At 38.1% G+C, this 22,054-nt stretch overlaps 1 protein-coding gene across 1 annotated transcript in view; it reads left to right on the top strand.

The window, feature by feature from the left end:
• The window catches only part of ZC2HC1A (zinc finger C2HC-type containing 1A), a 39,137-nt gene that overhangs the window by 4,817 nt on the left and 12,266 nt on the right, over positions 1-22,054 (top strand). Inside the window, exons 2-8 of the mRNA XM_039702766.1 lie at positions 3,500-3,786; positions 15,234-15,310; positions 16,025-16,141; positions 16,342-16,477; positions 19,851-19,999; positions 20,801-20,900; positions 21,601-21,709. Of these exons, the coding sequence (XP_039558700.1) occupies positions 3,500-3,786; positions 15,234-15,310; positions 16,025-16,141; positions 16,342-16,477; positions 19,851-19,999; positions 20,801-20,900; positions 21,601-21,709 (975 nt within the window). The remainder of the gene's footprint in view (positions 1-3,499; positions 3,787-15,233; positions 15,311-16,024; positions 16,142-16,341; positions 16,478-19,850; positions 20,000-20,800; positions 20,901-21,600; positions 21,710-22,054) is intronic.

Here is a 22,054-nt window from a genome sequence, read left to right as displayed (position 1 = left end):
AGAAAGCTTATTAGGAATATTTAAATTTTAAAGTCCCCCTGTGCAATCATATCTGAATTCCCAGAAGCTAGTTACAGTGCAAAGTGTATTAATTAAAATACCACTCTGGGAGATCCTTCTTTATCCAGTGTTCATTATTAACATGAAAGATAGTGGAAAGGTTTTGATTTTTTATAGAGATTTTAGTCATTGTGACAGGGATTCAAATGGTGAAAAAGAGTATTTGAAATGTTAATGAAATTCTGATCATTTTACAGGACTCAGTAGTTTTTTGACACTTCTGCCCCAAAGAAATTGTTTGCACTGCTTTGCAAAAACCAAGGGCAAGGTATTGTCAAAACTCTGGATCCCAGAGTCTTTTTCTAAAGTGACTAAAGACGTGGAATTGTACAGTGTAGGGATTATCTATATTGATCCATACAGGAAGCCATATTTATTCCACAGCTCCTCTTGGCCTTGCTTATAAGATTCATAGCCGATTTCCTACAGCAAACCCCCTTTATCTGGAAAGACTGTTGGACATATGATTATTTCTAATTTCAGAGATTTTTGCATTGCATTTTACCAAACATATCCTTTACCTTTCTGGGTATCTCTCACACAAGAGTGGTTACATGACAAACAGGGCTTACACATAGGAAATGAGTCGAGCTTATTGTTGCCAGTCAGGCTGTGCCAGCCATAAACATCCAAGGGCTTACACATAGGAAATGAGTCGAGCTCATTGTGCCAGCCATAAACATCCGCCAGTCACAAACAAGTAAAAGACAACTTTACATCTCAGTAAGCAAAAAGATGACTTTACATCACCTGGGACCTGCAAGGACAGTCCTCCTGCAAGAGGCCTTGACAGATTCTGGCAGAAAGATTTGGTGCCACTGCTTCCCTAAGTTTTGAAATTCAGGAAAATTTCAAATCTTAGACCACAGTCCCATGTCTCTAGGCACTTGAAAATGCTGACTTATGCAACCAACCTGTAACTTTTACATATGCCCACAAACTATAGGGAAAACGGGTTTTTCTAATATATCACAAACTCATAATTTATCTCTTGCAACTTATCCCTGTGGGCAGACTCCTCTTTTTTGCCAACAAAAAATGAAAAACTGTCCCTTTACTGGCCAGCAGAAGGAGACCTGAGTATCTTTGGAAACTGTGTCAATGTTGCATGGCCTCTCTAGATACCTGCTTAATATCTGAGCAAACCTTAGGTTGACTTTTACCTCTCTTCTTTGGAACTCCTTCTGGAATTTGGGCATGGGTAAGCATGGCTGTGCCAGTGTTTGTACTTCAATTCTTTGAAACAGGTTTGAGCAAGGAAGATATATCTTTTGCATTTAGGACTGTGTTTTCCTGATTCTTCTAAGAGACTTTGAACACTCAGGACGGAAGGTGTTCAGACTGCATTACTTTTTAGAGGCAAAAATTTCTATCATCATTCCTGACTCCACAAACCAACTGATATGGAAGAGGAGCTAAATATGTACAGGTGCCTACAGGCTTACCATAGCATAGCAAATGTAACCTAAGATATATTCATAGAAATATTGCCAGCAGGGGCAAAGAGGTCTCAGTGATGCAATAAGATCACCTCTCTGGGACAGTTTAAGATTCTGATCAGACATGAAATATGAACTAACATGGAATAGGCCCAATAAAGGGTACCATGGTGGCTATGGAAATGGAAAGCATAGCTTCTGAAGACAGTGCAGAAGAGCTCTATTTTGTTTAGGCTAACAAGCCAAATACTGAAACAGAACGGATGCTAATTCCCTATAAACGCATCAAAGAAGTAAACAATGAAATACATCAGCCAGAAATAAATGTTGGCACAAATATACATGATGCTAACTAGCAATTAATAAATTTAGCATATGGTTTGGAAAAAAAAATCCTAAATGTTATAGGATATCATTGCATCAAAGACTTGAGTTTGGCACAGTAGGTCTACAGAAGGAAAACATGGGCTTGTGTTTTTTTCCAGTATGAAGGTAATTTTGTAAAGGCATTCATGTAGCACAGTGGCTATGATCATAGAGGACTAGTCCCCTGCTCCCCACAAAGACACCACAGTTAAAAGACAGCTCCTTTTCTCTTGGGATCTCCTCTGGTCAAGATGGCCCCAAGATGTATTAAAAATCTCTTTTCCCCAACCCAGCTGTCGAAGGAGTCAGAAGTCTTTGGCTCACGTTCTCAAGGTTGTTTATTATTTCTTATCTAAAACATTTTCTGTCTGGCCTGCCAAGGTCTGTTCAGCAGGTCAGTCCGAGGCACACTGCACTGCCCTGAGGTGGTGCTATCTCTTTATACTAAAAACTACGTGTACTTTATTTACAGTTATTTTCCAATACCTATCATCTATGTTAGACTGTGTACTTCTACTCTAAACCAATCCAAATATGCTAACATCACCCAGAAGATGGAGGCTAGGAAGAAGAAGGAAGAAGGACAGGACAACGCCCAAATCCCTCCATCTTGTCCCCTAGACCCCCATAGTAAAATTCTTCAAAATTCCACCTTTCATCCTGTGACAACTACTGTTAAGCTACTTAAACTTTTGTGACTTATAATTCTTCATATAAAGTTAGTAATTTGCTCCATGGGTTGAGATCGAATTCCCAAGTGTCTTTGGCTTCCTGCCAGGGTCTCCAAGCCCCTGCCAGGATTTTGAGCCATCCAGGGCACCCAGAGGGATCTCCTGGCTTCTGACACATTTCAGCATCAGAAGTCCTTTAAAGAGTGCTGTCCACAGTTATAGTTGTGCAACACCATGTTCAGAGACCACCACAAGAGCCAAAAGAACCTTTTAGTTTTGCAGCAGAATCCTGCTCTGAGGCAGGTATTGATGATCCACTTGTCTCTTTCCCAGGAGCAGATGATACATTTGGCCAAGCAGATCCCGTAGACCATACGAACGACAGAAACAAAATCCATTTGTTTCTTTGTGTTGCTTTCACAGTTGTGCTGTGATAAGGACAATAACTGTGATTCTATGTACAAGTGAATCTGTATCAACCAACTTGTCTAGCTTAAAAAGAGAAATTATTTGTATGTGCTTGTAAAGACAGCAGTAATTTCTTTAAGATTTATTGTACTTTAGAAAAACTTTATTAGTTGCTCGTGGCACATTGCCACAAGAAAGACAAATAAAAGATCTTAAGAAGTAAATCTAAAATAATGGCTTGAAGAGAGAAATATTGAAATGCTTTGGTTGCTAAAAATGTGGAGACCTTTTGTAAAAGGATCAGAAAATTTTCCATATGTATCAAGCATTATTTATATTAATTAGCCAATGGCAATTTAGTGGCACTATTTTCAAAAAACATCCATACTCAAATGTTGTCCTGTAGCAGGAGATTCCATCAAGATACTAATCTTTTATTAGCATCTATTTCATTTAAGAAAATAACAGAGGGAAAGAGGCTGGGGGAATGCATTGTCGGCAATTATTTTCAGGGCATGAACCTGAAAACGTTTTTTTCCTGTGTTTTTCCTGTAGTCGTCCTAGTTTTCTCATGAGCAAGGGGACACCCAATAAGGCCACACATCAGCACCCAGCTGTGCAGCTACTGGGTGCTGAGGGTGGAGGGTCCCTGGCACCACCCGAGTTGCTGCCCGTATCCATCCAGAGACGCTGGATGCTTTGTCAACTGCAAATCGGCAATCGACGATCATTTCTCCTTATCAGCTTCGCTTCAGTCTTCATGTTCAGGGAGGGTCGTGGAGTCTCCCTCTGTGGGGATATTAAAAATCCACCTGGACTCGTTCCTGTATCACCTGCTCCAGGTGATCCTGCCTAGGCAGACGTTTGGACGGGATGATCCCCAATGGTCCTTTCCAACCCTAACGATTCTGTGATCCTTTATTTCATGTACAAGCGCTGCTCCTGGAATGAGATCCCTGATCACAGCATAACCTCAACCTATGGGGTTCAGGACCTGAGCCAGAACACGCCCGGTTTTTGCAGGGAGATGCCCAGACCCGGTGCCCCGCTCTCCTGGGAACCCAGCCAGGGCGCAGCCTAAGGCCAGGCGGCCTCTCCCGGCCCGGGCGAGGCGGGGCGGGCAGTCCCGGGGCCGGGCGGCGGCTGGGCGCGGCGCAGCGTGCGGGCATCTCTGCCAGGAGCCCTTTTTTTTGCCAACAGATGGCTAAGGTGGGCGTTCAGATCCGCTTATCGTGCTAGGGAAATGTTCAGTGCGGTGAAGGAAAACTAGGTATGAATTTGCTGACAGGGTGTTTTCAACTTTGTCCTGTGCCGGTTGAATTAATGGAAACGTTCCTCCTCTCCGAAATGATAGCATCATTTTCATCGATGATGTTTTCCGTCATAGCACAGATATCAGCTTGGAATTCATGAAGTTACAGCTAGCAGTCTGAGCATTTTTGTAGGCCTGTCGTTACTGCATTTTGTAAGCTGCTTTAACCATACTACTTTAAAAAATACCTGTTCTGAAAAAGTATACAACACAGTCATTAAATCTTCCATGCTCTACTTCTCTAGAGGTATCTGAGTGCTTAAATAGGAGTAAGCACAAACTAACCTTTGTTCTTTATCCCTTCTAGAACAGTTGAAGAACTGAAGTAATTTTCACAGAATACCTGTGTTCTGTCTTTAGTAGATTTTACAGTAATCAGACCCTGTTCTTGAGCCTAGTGACTTCATCAAGACTCTAAATTTGGACATAACTTGGTATTAAAATCCCAAGAGCTTTCTTTGATTCACTTGGCATTCTTTGCTGACTATCAATGCCTTTGAAATTTGAAACATGGTGTCCAGTGTTTTTCAAATAATACCTTATCATGCATTTCAGCACTCAGGACCATGGTATGTTACCTCTCCAGAAGGGGAGAGCTTGCTTTAAATTTGAGTAAGCTGTGCATTTGACTGCATTTCAGACTGTACATCATCTGCAGTGCATCTATCAATTGATTTGCTATGTGCTAATTTACCAGGACCAGCTATGCTTGCTGTGTTATATAAACTGTAGCACTTTAATTACAAGCGGTAGGAGAAAAGTATCTACAGGTAGCAGCAGAATAGTGAAAAAAAACTTGTGATTTTTTTCATAAAATTTGTCCAGTTCCTGACTTTGTTGGAAATGGTTTGTATCTTGTTTGTATTTCAGGAGGTACTGGGAGTGAAGGGAACTGCTAAATCATAGGTGAAATCTCATGTTTTACTGAACCTTTTCTTGAAAGTACTTTCTAAAAGCTAGAGCTTATGAAAGCATTTTTTCCATCATGTGAAATTATTCTTCTGAACACTTGAGATTAATTCCAGAATAGCACAGGAAATAAGTTATGTCTAAAACTCCACTTGTCCTTGCCTTGTGAATACTCATATCTCACACTGTTATCCACTGTCCTTGAATGCAGAAGTTTTGAAACTGAAGAACAATTTTCTTCATTTTTATGGGTTATTTTGTGCCATGTTTTTATTTTTTTAAAACCACCAGAAGATAAAATACTTCTCTTTCTGCTTCAAAACATTTGAAGCAAGTGAGTTTGCTTTTATTTACAGTTTTTCAGTTTAGGCTGTCTCTGTTCATGTATATTAGCTTAGGCTCAGATTAAGATTTTGTAGAAAGGTTGCCCTGGGACAGAAGAAACGTAGGCAAAGCCAATAATAATAAGAATAAAAAAATATTTCATTGGATATTATGCTTTTATTCAGTCATTGCTCCATTGGCAACTCAGAAGAGCGTTGCTGGTTGCCGTCTTGGATTGAATTTATATTTGGATGTGCAATTGCACAGTCATACCCATCTGACATAGAAGTATGGGCAGCTTCTGAAATCTGGCTCAGCCTGCTGCCTCATTATATTAGTGCTTAGTAATATCATTTCCCAGAGCTGGCTGGTGCAGTAGGTGCTTGGCAGCTGTGTCTGCGAGGGTCGTGGTTATGGGGAAGGGCAGGAAGCTGTTGGCAGCAGTCTCTTGTGTGTCTGTGATGGTGGCAGACCCCCTCAGGCTCAGGATGCTTGTTCTTGACTTTGCAGCCTCAGAAGCTGGTGCTTTTGCTTTGCTGAGGATCAGCATCATAGATGAGAGATCTGGTTTACTTTGGTTTATATAAGCATGCTATTAATAAGAAAGAGCTTTACCCAGTTTATAATGATCTTTCCAAAAAGTGGAGAGATGAGTGTGTAATGGTTGGCATGTGGAACTGCATTAATGACATTTAAAAAGCTAAATAATATTTTCAGTATCACAGTTGCATTTTTTCACTCTGTGCAAGTTTAAATGTTCTTTGAAATGGCAAAGTGGGTTTCTATGTCAATTAAAAGTTCCTTCTAAAATTTACTTTTGTTGCTCCTTTAAGGCTGTTGCTCTATTAGGTTTTTATCAGTATTGTTATATTACTAGATTGAGTAAAATTCGTACCTTTAAAGGTTTGTAAAAGTAATGAGTGCATGCTTGTCATTAGAGGTGACAAATCTTATATTAGTGGCTAGCTCAACAACATTTGTTACTTTGCAGCTTGCATGCTGTTTGGCTGTTTTTCAATTTTCATTTTATTTACTGATGAAAATAGAGCCACAGACTGGCTCTGTCTGACAATGTAGTGATCTCTTCTAAGGTGAGCTTAAAAATCCTTCCATGAGTAGTTCACCGTGTGGTTAATCTCAGGACCGTTTTTGATGGATTAACATGTTCTTGTTGCTTTCCCTGCTGGATGTCAGGAAAAAAGCTGTCACACTGGCGTGTTTGTTGCTCTCTGTTTTGCCTGAGCGAGATGGAACCAAGCACTGAATTCCTGACTTCATTTAAGCCAGAGCAGTCCAACAGTGGTGTTTGATTGGCTTCTCTCCTTTGCTGGGAGGATGCCCACAGCAGCTGCTTGAGCCAACTAAATGCTGCTTCCCACCCTTGTTCACAGCCCATCCCAGCCTAAGGAGTAGGGGCAGAGGGGCTGCTGTGTCCGAGGGCAGAAGTCCAGCTCTCGGTGGTAGGTCATGGCAGCGCTTGCCCAGCCCCACGCTCCAGCAGCCAGGGAAGGCTGGTTGTGGTTGGAAGGGGCTGGCTGCTGGCTCAGGAAATAGCCTCCAGGGGCAAATCCAGAGCTTTCCCTTGCTGATCTGCCGAGGCACTACACTGGGACCAGTCTCAGTGTGTCCTCGAGGTCTCTCTGTACAGCATCTTCTGCTGAGAGCTGGGGTCTGTGCTGTGACAGCAGGTGTCCCTGGACCTTCCCTGGGTGGGGAATGTCTGAGATGCCTTGCTCCACCCCTAACAGTGCAAGACAGAGATCTTTGGGGTTTTTTGTTAGTAATGTGACTCTTGAGAGCTAGTGCTTATTCTTGCTTTGTCAGGATTTCTGAATGCCCAATCTTATTTTTTTTTCCTTAATAATGTAGAAAATTTTTGGGTTTTAAAACAAAATTAGTATTAGTGTGAGTGTTCTTTTCCTTTTAGAGTTGTCTTGCCTCACTGGATCCATGCAGCAGCTTCCTTGCTTTTGTGGCCATTTTCTTTAGCTCCATTTGACTTCAGACTTCAGCTTTCATTTTTCTAATAGGTGTATCTTTAGTCCAACAGAAGAATATGTTTTATTGTACACTGTTCTTAAATCAGTAACTTGGAAACTATTAAAGATTGAAATGCAAAACTAATATTAATGTTTATAATTTTTAATAAGTAATTTGTCTCTGGTAGCCATTAAAACACACAGATAAATGTGTCTTTGCACTGAACTGATGCTTTGCTGGGCATACTTGAACCTCTGTTAAATGATGTGAATTTGACATTTAGCACTCTGTAACTGCTCAATGTATTTACTCTTTCTAAAGCCATCATGTTTTTATTTTTTTAATTAGTGGTTATTTTGCTTAAGGAAAAATCCCAAAAAGTAGTTTAGGCTGATAAAATATGGAGAAGTCCACTACCAGAATATGTTTCACCTTTAAAAGAGAGAAAGTAGATAGGAATTTGAATGTTTCAGATTAGTTTCTTCAGTATCTTAGAATTAATAGATTTTATGCCCTTTTCTATAGGTTTTATTTTTTAGATTTCTTGTGTTTTTAATTTAAATTGCAGAAGCTAGATTAGAAGCTACTAATTGACTTCAATTGGTTGAATATAGTGGAAAGAAGAACATGTTTTACCTGCACACAACATGGTGTGATTGCCATCAAAAGCAGCTGTTGCACCTTGATGAAACCTGGTTTCAGGGGTATGGTAAGCACTTGACTGGACCAACTGAGGAGTGGGCTTACTTTCTCAAGAAATGCTGAGGGAGGGGCAAACTAGGAATGAATATATTATAAATTGACTTTATTACCAGGGTTTTTTTAACGCATCATATTTTGCCAATTAAGATTCTGATAAGCAAGCAGACTTAGGTAGGGATTGCTCTGTCCAATTACACTTGTGTTGTAGAGTGCATAAGCCCAGCTTTGCATTGGGGATCACTATGGCAGAACAGTCTTGGTGTGAGGAGACAAGTCTTTGCCTGACTGCCCTCACAGTCATCACAGTGCCTGTAGCCTAATGCGGGAGATCAGTGTGTATATGAAGCCAAAGCAGATCAATGTAACATTTACATGGGTTTTGCAGGTCACATGCTTTCTAATGCTTCTAGTTGGTCTTAAAGCTTGTTAATAGAAAGTCAGATGATGCATCTGGAATTCAGATCTGTCAAATAGTGCTGCTGGTTCGCCTTTGGTTGAGTTGCATTTCCGTAGGCTTTGCAGGGGAAAGTTTCATAGATTTTTCTGGATGACCATCATGACTGAATGACTCTCTAGAATGCCTGCACGTTAACACTCAGTATGGGAGCAAATGGCAACAGTCAGAGGTCTGCTCTCTGTTGCAGGGCTAGGATCTGGTTGGGATCATGTGTAGGTGGTAGGACAGCTCACAGGACTGCAGTGCTGTGGTGGATGAGTACAGGCTCTTCAGGAAGAACCAGCTGGACAGCACGGGGGGAAGTTTCCCTTTATGTGGGAGAACAGTGAGAATGCAACGGAGCTTTGCTGTGGAACCACCTGGGGGAGTGTGAATCAGGGTTAGCAGGCAGACCAGTGTGGGAACAGCTGTTGTGGCTGTCTGCTAAAAGCCACTTGATCAGGTAAAATATGAGGTCTCCTTCATAATTGGAAAGATCAGTGTATTCACAGTGTATTCCTCATGAGATACTTTAATCTGCTAGAGGGACAAATCAGTAAGGTGCAAGCTGCTAGGAGGCTTCTGGTGTGCATTGATGGCAAACTCCTGACCCAGGTGATCAAGGAGCTGGCAAGGGGAGGCAGTCCTGCAGTACTTCATATGTACAGATGTGTGAGATGTAAAGGTCAGGGGCAGCCTTTCCGCCAGTGACTGTAGGATGGTTCAATTCAGGATCCTGAGAGGAGGGAGCTGGGTAAATAGAACTCAGCCCCAGAGTTCAGGAATGCAGTCTGTGACTTTAGGGATCTGCTTGCAAGAGTCCCATGAGAAATGACCGTAGAGAGAGCTGGTTATTTTTAAGGATGTGTAATGTGACTGGCATGTTTTCACATTAAAAGTTACGCTTCCTATGAAGAAGGAAGCAAAGAAAGACAGTTGTAGTAAAGGGGAGTACACCATGATGTGAGTTGTGTGTGCTGCTTTTACTGTCATTCTTGACTGCATGGAACTCATTTCTCAGTCACCAAAAAAACCTATACAGAATCCTCCTCCAGGCTGTCACTTTGAGGCAGTGGGTCTCACCTTGATGTGTTATTTTCAAGAAATACAAATGAAATTCACCATCATCAGACTCATTCATGTTCAGTGCAATAACATGGTTTTTGAAATAGAATGCATTTTCATTGTCAGAGTGAAAAGCTGTACAAAAATGTGCAGAGGTACTGTGAAAGTCTTTTCAGCTTGGAGGAATGGATGCTACAGTGCTAAGGTGTTATCTTTTGGAAACAGAAGTGACAGGTTTATACAAGATTGTCAGTACAGGAGAATTCATAAGGCTTTCCTATAAAATTGGGAGTAGATAGATAAAAGTAGATTGACTTGCTGTTTGTTAGACAATTGTCAAAACTTAGCTGCTTAAAAATCTCCAAGTATATGAATGGTTGAATAGTAAGAGTCAGGGCTTACTATGGTTTTCCTCTTCCTTTGTCTCTTTCCTGCAAACTGCAGAATGGCACAGGTGAGAAGGGATGTGCTTGGTGGGGTAAAACATGCACAATATCATTTTCCAAGCAGACTTGACTGAAGTATGGCAAGTACTGCCTGTTATTAAGAATTACAGTCAGTGTATTTGCCTTAGTTGCGTTTTCATTTTAAAATTTCTTTTGGCAAAATAATGCAAATTTGCAAAGCTTCAATCATTATTAGAATACTTTTTTCCTACTTTGGTGCATTCCTATTTTCATTATGTTATTTAATTCTCTGCAAAACTGCTTTAAAAAATTAATGCTCTAATTTAAAGGAATGTCCAGAGGTCTGTGCAACCTGGTCTAGTTGAAGGTGTTCCTTCCCACAGGAGGGGAGTTGGAACTAGGTGATCTTCAAGGTCCCCTTCCAACCCAAACCATTCCATGGTTCTGTGAAGTGTTCCTACCTGTGTCACTGCATTGGTATCATTTTTAGGTGACCCTTGCATGTGGTATTTACCATTGGTTAGGCTATGGTTAGTTAGTGTGTTAATTAAAAAAATATAACCCAGTCATTATTGATTATTGGACATATGTTAGAGACTGGGCAGTCCTCAAAGAACCAGATGTTGTGCCTTGATGATACAGATTCTAACTAATATGGGGAATGAGCATTTTTTTATTGTACCATAAATATGTGGAACTCTTACGTTACAAATACCGTGGTTTTGGAGATGAGAATGGAGTTATGCTAAAAGCAATAAATACAGTTTTGTAGAAGAATTTGGCAAGTGCTCTTCAAGTGCTGACTTTCAACATTTGCAGATTACTTGCTGGCTTTAAATAGGTACCTGGTCCCAAGGCAGGGAATTGTACCAGGCTGTTTCTGCATGTTTGAATTCAGAGAGGCTTGATGATTCTGATTACCAAAGGTTTCTGGCCTAAATAGTTTAGTACTGTCACTGCTGTTGAGAAATAAAAGGTTTTGGAGGGCAGTCAGATTTTACAACCTGATTAAATACTGTTACAAAGTGCAGTCTTGTTTCTGCAATTTGTATCTATGTGCACCCCACGTAGCTCTATATACTTGGGTATATGGAGCTCTCCAAAATAAAAAAGTGTAACAAAACTTAAGTTATTCAGCAATACCGGAGGCTCCTGCTCCCTCTAAGTGTGAAGTCTATTTACACAACTGCTTTATCTGTGAACATGACAGCAAGAACAAGTGACTGTGACAGCTATGGCTGCGACTGTGTCAGATCAAGCTTGTATGTATTGATGGGTCCACGCATTGTACTGAGAAAGATAAATAGATCTGGTAGCTTGCTCTTTCTGCTGTAAATCAATTGTGCTATTTGAATATGAGAAAAAAGAAAGAAAGAAGTCGTTCTCTTGAAATCCAGGTTCAAAGAAGTCTAAACTTATCTATAATACTGAAAGCACCATGAAACTTCTGGAGACTGTATAGCTGTACTGTTAGACTTAGTGCTCCACCCAGACTTTACAGCTAAACTCCTAACTTCAGGATCAGAAAGTACAAGCAGGCTGTAACCGTACTCAGAAGGGATGTGAGCAGTAACTCGTGTAGGTACAAACCCAGTGATTTGGAAGTAGAGCTGGAGGAGAAGGACATTTTACAAGCATGAACAATAAGATTGTTGTAGTCCTGCTAATAAGCTTCCAGTCTGGTTAAGTCAGATACCCAGCATCATACTAGGTTGTACACTCTGTTTTTGTCTGAGACCTGGTCTCAGGGAGGCAGTAGAATAGGATGTAAAGCTCTGTATCATAGATCTGGCATCACTTCTGCTGAAATACCACTTCTATGGTCACATTACAATTCTGATCATATTTATCTTTTCTCTAGATGTGTTTTGATTAGATAAACAGTAATAATTATTTCAATCCTTCTCCAAGTTAACTATATTAATTCATGTTAGTACAAGAATCTAAACTGTTGGTGATTAGTGGTATTAAAGTTGGTAAAAAGGAAAATAGATATAGCTGCTGTATAACCAAAATGATTTTTAAAAGTCCTGCATTGTTGCTAAACTTACAGACTGAAGAAAATTGCCATGGCACTGTCTTACTACCAATTTCTATTCTCAGACCAATTTCTCAAGCGTGTCCTCCTTCTGTTTCCTGATTTGAGTGTGTTTTTTTTTTTTCCTTTAGCCTCCTCCCTGCAGTACATCCCAGATAACAAACCATTTTGGTTAACTTTTTTCAGGAAAAAAAATCAGGAAAAATATCACACATTAATGTATTTTTAAAAAATAAAGCCAAAATTAAGTCAATTGCAGCTTACACAATTTTATTCCCATGTCTTACTTTTAAGTAACCAGATTTCATGTGGATAGCATTGCTTACCCTTCTGTAAGGGAAGACTCATAGACTCCTAGAAAGAAATGTTAAGGTTTTGTGGTTTGTTAGGTTTTGGTTTTTTTTGGTTTTTTTTTAACTTTAAAAATGAGAGACTCCTAGAAAGAAATGTTAAGGTTTTGTGGTTTGTTAGGTTTTGGTTTTTTTTTTGGTTTTTTTTTTTTAACTTTAAAAATGAGGAAAATCACAGAGGAATTAAGAAGCTAAAGGGGTGTGTGTGCCCCTTCATAAAGGACACTTGGCTTCTCATTTTCAACAAAACTTCAGGAACTCTCATTTTTTAAAAATAACTTCCTTATGTGCTTTGGGTCAGTGATTTGTGTTACACAGTAGGTGCTGGCAGTGGAAGTAGCTCCAGGCAGATGTGATTACCTGCCAGCAGCAGGGGAGGGTGGGGGTGCTCTAAGGAAATCCAGGTCTGTAACTGCAGCTGCTCTAAGTGGCAGTTGGCATTCCTTGTGCTTTGGTTTGTCGTGTGTAAATACTGCTCGTTCAGGTCAGCAGCTATCAAGTCTGCTTCTTTTCATGTGGAATTTAAACACCAGCTCAAATTCTAGAATACAGAAGAAAACTGTGGGACATGTAGTTTCTTTTACTAAGGCAGATATTTGAAAGAATTCTCAGCCAAATTCTTGACCTTGTCAAGATCACTAATTCTGATTTATTTCACCTAATTTATTGAAGACACAAATAGTGTGACTTCATATTTTTGGGAAATGCCTCTCTCACTTGTTTCTGCAAGGCTGAGGATTGTATCAGAATGATGTCATAAAAAGAAGTTGAACTCTTTAGCAGAAGTGAGTTTGGGGTGATGTAGGTTGTCATTATTAAGAGTGCTAGGGACTCTGAAGAATGTAGTCATGAAATAAACAAATCTGTGCATATTTTTTTTGCATTTTTGAGTGGAGTAATTGATGGTTGCAACCATTGCTGCTTACCCTTCAGAGCAGTGGTGAGGGCAGGTTCCCTGCCATCTAAATCTAAGCTTTGTACCAATGTTCATGTGCTCAGGCTTGTGGATTTAAGAAAACAGACCTATGGAAAAATTTTCGGACATGATTTTTTAAAAAAGAATGTGAAAAAATACAGTTAAAAACCAAGTTCCTAGTAAATCTTTATCACATTCAATTTGAAAGTATCCAAATTTCTTTATCACAATTCAAACACAATTCAAATGCAAGAATAGGAAAAAAATCAAGATTCATCTGCATGTTTTGCATTTTTCCTACTTCGTGTACTTGCGTGCATCTAAATGCACAAATATTTAGATGGCACAAAAGGAAACTTGATTATGAATTCCATTTGTAAAGCTGTTTACTGTCAGTGCAGTCCTGCTGTGTTGTGGTAAGGAGAGGCATAATCATATCTGCATGGAAAAGGTGCATAAATTAATTAAAGGTATGAACTAAATGTTTTGAACTGCACTTTTCATGTGATTTATGATTCTTAAAATGTACTGTGCTCCATAGTATGTTCATACAACATTGTTATGCTCTATTGTTATGAACATAGTATGTTCATACAATATTGCATGCAGTTAGTTACTGGGGGTGAACTTGCTTTAAATAATTGAAAAAAATCAGAAATAGACAATAATTGCTTTTTGGTGATACACATTTCACTCAGTTTTAATCTTTGCATTTGGGCAAAAAAGGTTTTCAGTGGGAACCATGGCTGCCTGAATCTGTTTGTTTGCTGTGAAATATTTCATTAAATTATTTTTTTAGTTAGCAAGTGTGTATGTTTAGATGGAAAACAGGTTTCCACTAGGAAGCTGGGAGCAAAAGCTGATCAAATGATTGAAGATTGCTATGTTGGTAACTTTGTTAGTTTAAGATGCTGCTTCGCCTAAAATACAAGTAAATTCGAAGTGGTTTCATTTTAATGGGGTGTAAATAGAGGCAGTTGTATTGTCTGCAATAGTCAGATTGAGTACAGAGAAAGCTACTAGTACATCTCAAACATAATCCAAATCTACTGCTTCTTTCTTGATATATACATGATATAAAAATATCCCTGTATTCCTCTGGTATAGTACTAGATATAGTAGATGCCTTTTATTGGGAAACACTGCAGTTTTTCATCTCTGCCACAACTCTATTGCATAATGCATGCTATATAAATATATTTGCTTGCATAGGCCTTGATACTTTGACTTGTTGGTCTTCTGTCTGGTTCTGTGGATCTGCTGTATGTCAAATATGCTGTTTACATTTTTGTTACCAATGCTTAAATAGCAACATCAGAAATACTTCTGTAAGCCATCAGTAATAATCTGAATAAAATATATAGTAAAAATGGCATCAAGACTGTTTCCTTTACAAGAGAAAGTGGGATAGTTTATCTTGATACAGCAAAATAAATAATGGAATGTGTCTTTTCTATATTTGATACTAAATATGATCTTTTCCAAAGACACAGAAATACCCACTAAATAGCTTTATTCTTGGTGTGTATTTGAGCTGTCATTGGGACTTACAAGGGATTTTTAATTTCCATATTTATATGCATCCTTTTAAGGGAGTGGAGTTATGTATTACAAATAAACAGATTTGCTGGTAACATGTTGCTGGGCCTGACAGCTTCCAAAAGTACCTAAGGACTTTGGTATATTTTTTGCCTTTCTCATCTGCATAGCCTCTGCACAAGTCAAAGGATGTATACTTTACAGTAACAACTGTTATTATGGCTAAGTGTATATGAGGTTCACATTTTTGAAATAATGTTTTGTCATTAATTTAATCAAATTTTCTTAAAGAAGTATGTTGTTTTTTTTTTAAGGTGAGGTTACAGTGCAAACTGGAGATCTGTTGCCATGTAAGATTTGTGGAAGAACTTTCTTTCCTGCAGCACTGGTGAGTAGTGTGAGGCCTCTTGGCATTTAGATTTGATAAGTTGATATGAAAGTTAAGCAGTGCTCAGTATAGCTAAATAAAATAGACCTAGGGGCTTTGTTTTGGTTGGGGTTTTGTTTCCCCCCCCCCAAGTAATTACTGATTCCAGTTGTCTCAGGTTTTAAGCTCCTTAGAAGGGGTTTAATTTTGTTTTAAGATTTCATACTTTTCTGAAATACATGCCTCTAAAAGCATCTTTTCTAGGGTTACAGAATCAATCCTTGTCTTCTGCAGTTTTAAGTCTCAGCTAGTAAATTAAGTGTTTTGTTTGCCATTTCCAAAATTCTCTTCTCCATTTGTTAATAGAAATTGGTCTGTCCTTAAATGTGAATATGAATTTCAGACACAGATTTGTTTTGCTACTCAGTGCAAAAGCTGCCTACCTATCATCAGGTTTTTTTACATACAAGGGGCAAATGTAGATGCCTTCAACTTTTCTTCATTATCACCTGTGTTTTTGTGACTCTCTGTATACATCAGTGAATTCCTGTAGTTCTGTTTTAAAGGTAGTGGCAGGCATAAATGTTTGAGGCAAAACAGTCTCAGCTTATTCATCAAGAGTTGGGGGGTTTTTGCTAGTTCTTTTTAATCAAGAAAGAGGGAAATAATGTGTTAATAAGTTCTGTTTTCAAAACTAAGTTCTGCATTCTCCTTTTATTTTGCTTCTGCTTTCAGAAAAAGCATGGACCCATTTGCCAAAAAACTTCTACCAAGAAAAGGAAGACATTTGATTCCAGCCGACAGAGAGCAGAAGGAACTGACATTCCCACAGTAAAACCTCTTAAGCCACGGGTATGTGGTAATTTACTCTGAATATGACCATTTTAGGCATACTATATATGCATTTTAATAAGGCTTATTTCTGCTGGCAGTTTGTGTTAATTAGATCAACTAAGATTTGAAAGAAATCTTAACTATGATGTTATGTACTAAAATAAGGTGCATACTTAGCTTGAAGTAAAAACTTCAAAGCCTTCTTTTTTGCCTCTTAGCCAGAACCACCCAAAAAACCTTCTAACTGGAGACGAAAGCATGAGGAATTCATAGCAACTATACGAGCAGCCAAAGGACTTAATCTTAAAGACGGTGGAAAACTCCCTCCACCACCTCCACCATCATATGACCCTGGTATGTAAAACAGTCAAGTTCCTTAGAGATTCTTCTTTAAGTTAATATGAAGAAGTTTGAATTGAAAAGAAATTTGTTGGAATGCAGCATTCACAAGTTCTTGAAGATGACTTACTATCCCTGAGCAGGTGCTGGATTGTGACTTTGGGTCTGGCTGGCTCACATCCTGTGTAGCTTTCAAAGCCCATGACTTTGTTTTTAATGTGTGAAAAGATAGCTGGGGCCAATTACTGTCTTGTAAACCATAGGCTGGACAAATTATTTCAATACTTTGTTTGTGCTCCCAACAGTAACAGATTGCCTTTTTGATTAGCTGACACCCATAACATATTTACATTGTGGGAATGTAACACTTTTGTGTTCTTCAGATGTTATCTCTCCCATTTCTGAATTCACATTTGGTTTCATGTATACAGTGTATGCCTCAATGCCTCTTGTGGTGTTGGTACTTGTGTTTTGGATATGTGAGATGTGTGGAGTTCATATTGGCAAGGGCAGAACAGTCCTTGGGTATCTTTGAACTGAGAGTGGGTAAAGTGTTCGAGCAGTCTGATGTGAATGAGAAGGAAATACACTTTTCATTTAACTTCCGGCATATGATGAGGGATTGAAGAATATATTTCTTCCTCTTGTCCTAAGAGTTACACATTTGATTAGCTGAATGGCTATTTTCAGAAGGATTGGGAAAACATGTGTTTGCTTCTGCCTGTCTCTGTGGTCAAGGGAGGATGTGAAGTGTTGCCTACCCTATTTCTGTGCAGCAGATGTGTTAGTCCAGCATTAGGATTGTAATGATGCATTCATTCTAAGAGGCTGTATTATTCAGCATTCTGTACTCACAATCCTGAAAACCCATATAGCTAATTTTAAAAAATAAAGCCATCTTAAAGCCAATATCAAATGCTGTGGGTAAGAATCACAAGGCTTGATCATGGAAAGAATCATTAATAATCTGTGTAGCATATCTATAATTTATCTAGTTGTAGTTAGTTTTAGTCTCCTTGCTTCAGTCCTACTGCAGTGGGTAAGACTTAGGAAGTGGAAATCAGGAATGATTTGCACATTGCACAAAAAGATCAGTGCATACTCTTCTTACAAATAGAGCAGGAATTATCTAGTTGTAGTTAGTTTTAGTCTCCTTGCTTCAGTCCTACTGCAGTGGGTAAGACTTAGGAAGAGGAAATCAGGAATGAAGAGACCATGCACAAAAAGATCAGTGTATACTCCTCCTACAAATAGAGCAGGAGCAGCAACTGATACTCCTTTTCTACTTGTCATGTAGGAGTGGGAAGATTGTGAACGTACTGTGTGTATCCATCCTCTCCTACTCAGCTCTGTCTTGGGCACACTTGTTTCTAACAAGCAGCAAGTCTTTTTCATTTTCATAGAAAGTCTCATATTTGTATTTTCTACTTAACTGCTCTGAGCTGGAAAGTATTGCTGCTTCTTTCATCTCCTCTGCCACTTTTTCTGAGGAAGTGCAGAACAGCATCAGGTTAAGAAGAACCTTAAGTCACCCTGAGCTTGACTGCATGTGTGTACTGCCCTCTTATTTTGATTGATTTGTTTTATAAATCTTACTTTGAATCCTAGACGTTCTTCTGGACAGTATGAGCAGTACATTCAGAGAGCCAAGTGTCTGACTGGCACTATGTGTTTTACAAAAGGATGAAGATACAGTTCCTGATTCCTAAAAGTATACATTCATCCTCTCTAGTGTGATACATTTGTGGGCTTTGAAAGTTTTCTGTGGGAACTGAGCTCTGCACTAGCCAGAAGTGGTGTATTATCTAGGGGCTTTCAAAGCTGCTTTATTTTTCTTAAGTTTCTTTAGAATAATTTAGATTTGACTACATAGCTATTACAGTTCTGTTTCTGATTTTTTGTATCTTAAGATGTAGTTGATGTTCAAGTATACTGACAGTAGCAGAGTATATGTAAAATAAAAAAATTTAAAAAATGTTGTTGTTACCCCATGAGATTCCCATGCTATCACTTCTGTGTTCTTCCTCTGTTCTTAGCTCACACTTCTTGGGTCACAGTTCATGCTTTGGTGGCCATTACATCATTTAACTTACTCAAAACTGTTTATAAATATTTAAAGGGACAAATATTTAAGCCTGATCTACTGCATTTGGACTAGTAACATGTAATCCAAAACTTATTTTAGATTTTATGATATCTAATTGTAATTTTGGATGCAGTGACTGTTGAATTTAATCTCATTTTCTTCAATACATTTCTAAAATTACCTAGAAACACACTAATTTAACCTGCTTTGCTGGTGTCAAGCTTTTTTGATGCTTGCAAAGGGACAAATATTTAAGCCTGATCTACTGCATTTGGACTAGTAACATGTAATCCAAAACTTATTTTAAGATTTTATGATATCTAATTGTAATTTGGAGGTTGAATTTCATCTCATTTTCTTCAACACATTTCGAAAATGACCTAGAAACACACTAATTTAACCTGCTTTGCTGGTGTCAAGCTTTTTTGATGCTTGCATGGTTTTGAATGCTCTAATCTGGGGCATACAGCATTAACATCTCTGGGCACTGAAATACACAGTTGTCTGAAACTGTAGTCCAAACATATAATTTTCCAAGGGCACTGTATTTTAAGGTGTGTATTTCCAGCATATAGATGATGTATCTTTTAATATTTTAAGCATTTCTGTAGCCCTTTCTGTTTTTCCCCAATGAGAGTAATATTTACTGTATGTAATACTGTTTGCAATGTGACTGAATTCATCTTGCAGAAGTAACATGGCCACCAGTTACTTTCTTTTGCATGTCTTTAGAGATAGCTCCTTATTTTGGCTGATTTTCTTCTGATTCTTTTTGTTTGTTAAATTTCTGATATTTTTTATAGTGATCACTTCCAGTATTGCAGTTAGTATTTCTCAGTTCTTTCAAATTTGTCAGAGGAAACAGATTTGTTGTCTTCTGCTGCCTGTGTGGGAAAGGTTGTAATGTATTCCCATATCTTGAACAAACTGAACTGTTTGTGATTTTTTGAAAATTTTTCATTGTTTGTTTGTTTAGCTTCTTCTCTACTTCCTTCCAGCTGATCTCTGTGCCACATCCCTTTACCTCTTTGGCTGCTTTCTCTGCAGAATAGCATCACTTAAAGTGTTTCTCATTTTGCTTAAGTTATTTCTAATCCTCAGCTACTCTGAGCCATCAAATGAGAATATGCATTTAGCTGGCAATCTGTATTTCATTTTCAGATTGAAAAAGATGCATAATTTCCCCTGGAGGGGAGGCTGGTCTTTAAAATACTTTAAAACACTGTCATTTTTAAAACAGATAATTAATGTTTTATGTTTTAATTTTTATTTTATTTAATAATTTATTTCTATGTTTTTAAGATTACATTCAGTGTCCATACTGTCAGAGGAGATTTAATGAAAATGCAGCTGACAGGCACATCAATTTCTGTAAGGAGCAAGCTGCACGTATTACGAATAAGGGGAAATTGGCAGCTGATACCAAAGGCAAGGTTCCTACTCGAACACAGGTGAGCTATAACACTTTTTTTAACTCAAAACTTGCATTCAATGTCAAATCAATCTTGTTAAATAGTGTGTTACTTCTAAAAAGAACTATTCTGCAATTTTATTATTTGCACTCACTGAAATTAGACACCAGCATGGATGAGGCTTTTGCTTTCTTAAACTGCAGAGATATGTAAGTCAGATGGCAGCAGTTGCAAAATGAAAACCAGCCATAAATGCAATTGAGAAGTGTGCAAATGGCAGGTAAAGATAGCAGGAGGAAATAGAGATGCAGTTTTTGTAGAGGAATTTGAATTTCTGTTGTGCTAGTTTCTAAATTCAGTTGAAGACTTGCTTAAGGGGCAAACAAAGGTACCTGACTACAGGATAACTGACAGGAGTATTGTGGCTAATTAGAGGCTTTAGAGGGCCTCAGGTGTATTACACAGTATTTTGAATTAGTGCAGGGACTGGTCCAGACCACACAGGTGAAAGTAAGGTTTGGATTTGAAAGACAAAAATAATTCTACTGTTGAGTATTCACTTTTAAATTAATTGATAATGAGATGTTACTTTTAATCTTAATAAAGCCATTAAGTTAGGGAGTGTTTCCTGCCAGCATCATCTGTAAGTATTAGAAAACAAACTATCAGAAACCATTTTGCATGTTCCCATACCAGAAGCAGGTTACTTAGTAGGAAGTCATCCTCTGTTCTCCCACAGTACCTGAAAGAATTACCTGTTGTGTTATATAAATAGTTTGATTTATAGTTATATATAGTTTGATTTAATTGCTTAAATTTCTAGGTTGTATTTTGTTACAGTACAAACCTGCTCCAGTTAAGAAGATGCCTTCTGTAGGATCAACACCATCACCATCATCACGCTTACCGCAGCCAAGTGGTGTTAGCAAAACTGTTGTAGGTATGAAATGAATGTTATGAATTGTTCCATGTCCTTTCTAAATAATAACTCTCAAACTATGCAGTAAAAATTGATTTTTACTGATATAAAATTGATATAGTGGTTTGTAAAATCTCATTTAAAATAAATCTGGAAGGGGCACTGATTGCCATCTATCTACAGAGACTCCCGAGCTCTTAGGATTCCGGTTTATATATCAGGTCAATTTTTTTTTTAATTTTAGATGAAAAATCATTCAGGGTAGTAATGCATGATTGTATCAAATACTGATTTCTCTCATGCTTAATTCTGTAACTTAATTTTTCTGCTGAATGTGATCATAAATTGGTGAACATATGTAGTCAAGGCATGTATATTAGAATTATGCAAACAGCAGTCTAATTTAGGTTTCAGATATCGTCGGATATCAAACATGTTCTGTTTGTACATACTTTGACTTTTCTTTCCCTTTTATTCCTGAGCAAAGTAATTGAGATACAGCATGTTTTCTTAGAATAAAATACTATGTCTCAATTACATATTTCTTATACATATCTTGAAACATTTTCTTTTTGTCTTGTCTTATACTGACTCATATCTCTGTATTTCTAAAACTCTTGTTTTGAATTTTGCAATGAAAATGTTTCTCAATAAATTGTATCATTTCAGCAGAAAAATCTTAAATTTTCTTATATTTTTATGCTTGCTTTTCAACTGCAAGGTGTCTCTTCAAGTAAAACACTGTCTTCATCTGGATCCAGTGGAAGCAAAATTCAGACGTTATCACCAGCTCATAAAAACTCACTGGGAACGATGAACCCACAGGCAGGGTGAGTTCCACCTAATGTTGTCATTTGTGCTTTATTTCGTGTTTATGTTGTTCTAGTTTTAGAAGTCTCTGTGTTTTGTTTCACTTGCTTTTAATTTGTTTTCCTATGAACTTCAGAAGTACAGTGTTTTGCTTTTATCCTTTATCTGTAAATATAGCTAAAGTTCAAGGAACATTGGAGAAGGCAAAGTTTTACCAAGTTGATTTAACAACAAAGGAGGTCAAGAGATAAAAATAAAATATATTAAAATTTACAGAATAGGGATAAGTGGTTGGAAAAATTATTTTTTTCTTGGTAAAAGTCAGGGGTCTTAAAAAAGCAGAAAACATTAGGCATAATTTCCTA

This window comes from Passer montanus, unplaced genomic scaffold (genome assembly GCF_014805655.1).
Source record: "Passer montanus isolate IOZ18808 unplaced genomic scaffold, ASM1480565v1 scaffold16, whole genome shotgun sequence".
Classification (NCBI taxonomy): domain Eukaryota; kingdom Metazoa; phylum Chordata; class Aves; order Passeriformes; family Passeridae; genus Passer; species Passer montanus.
Note: the sequence above shows the minus strand (reverse complement) of the source record. Positions and strands in the feature narration are given on the sequence as shown.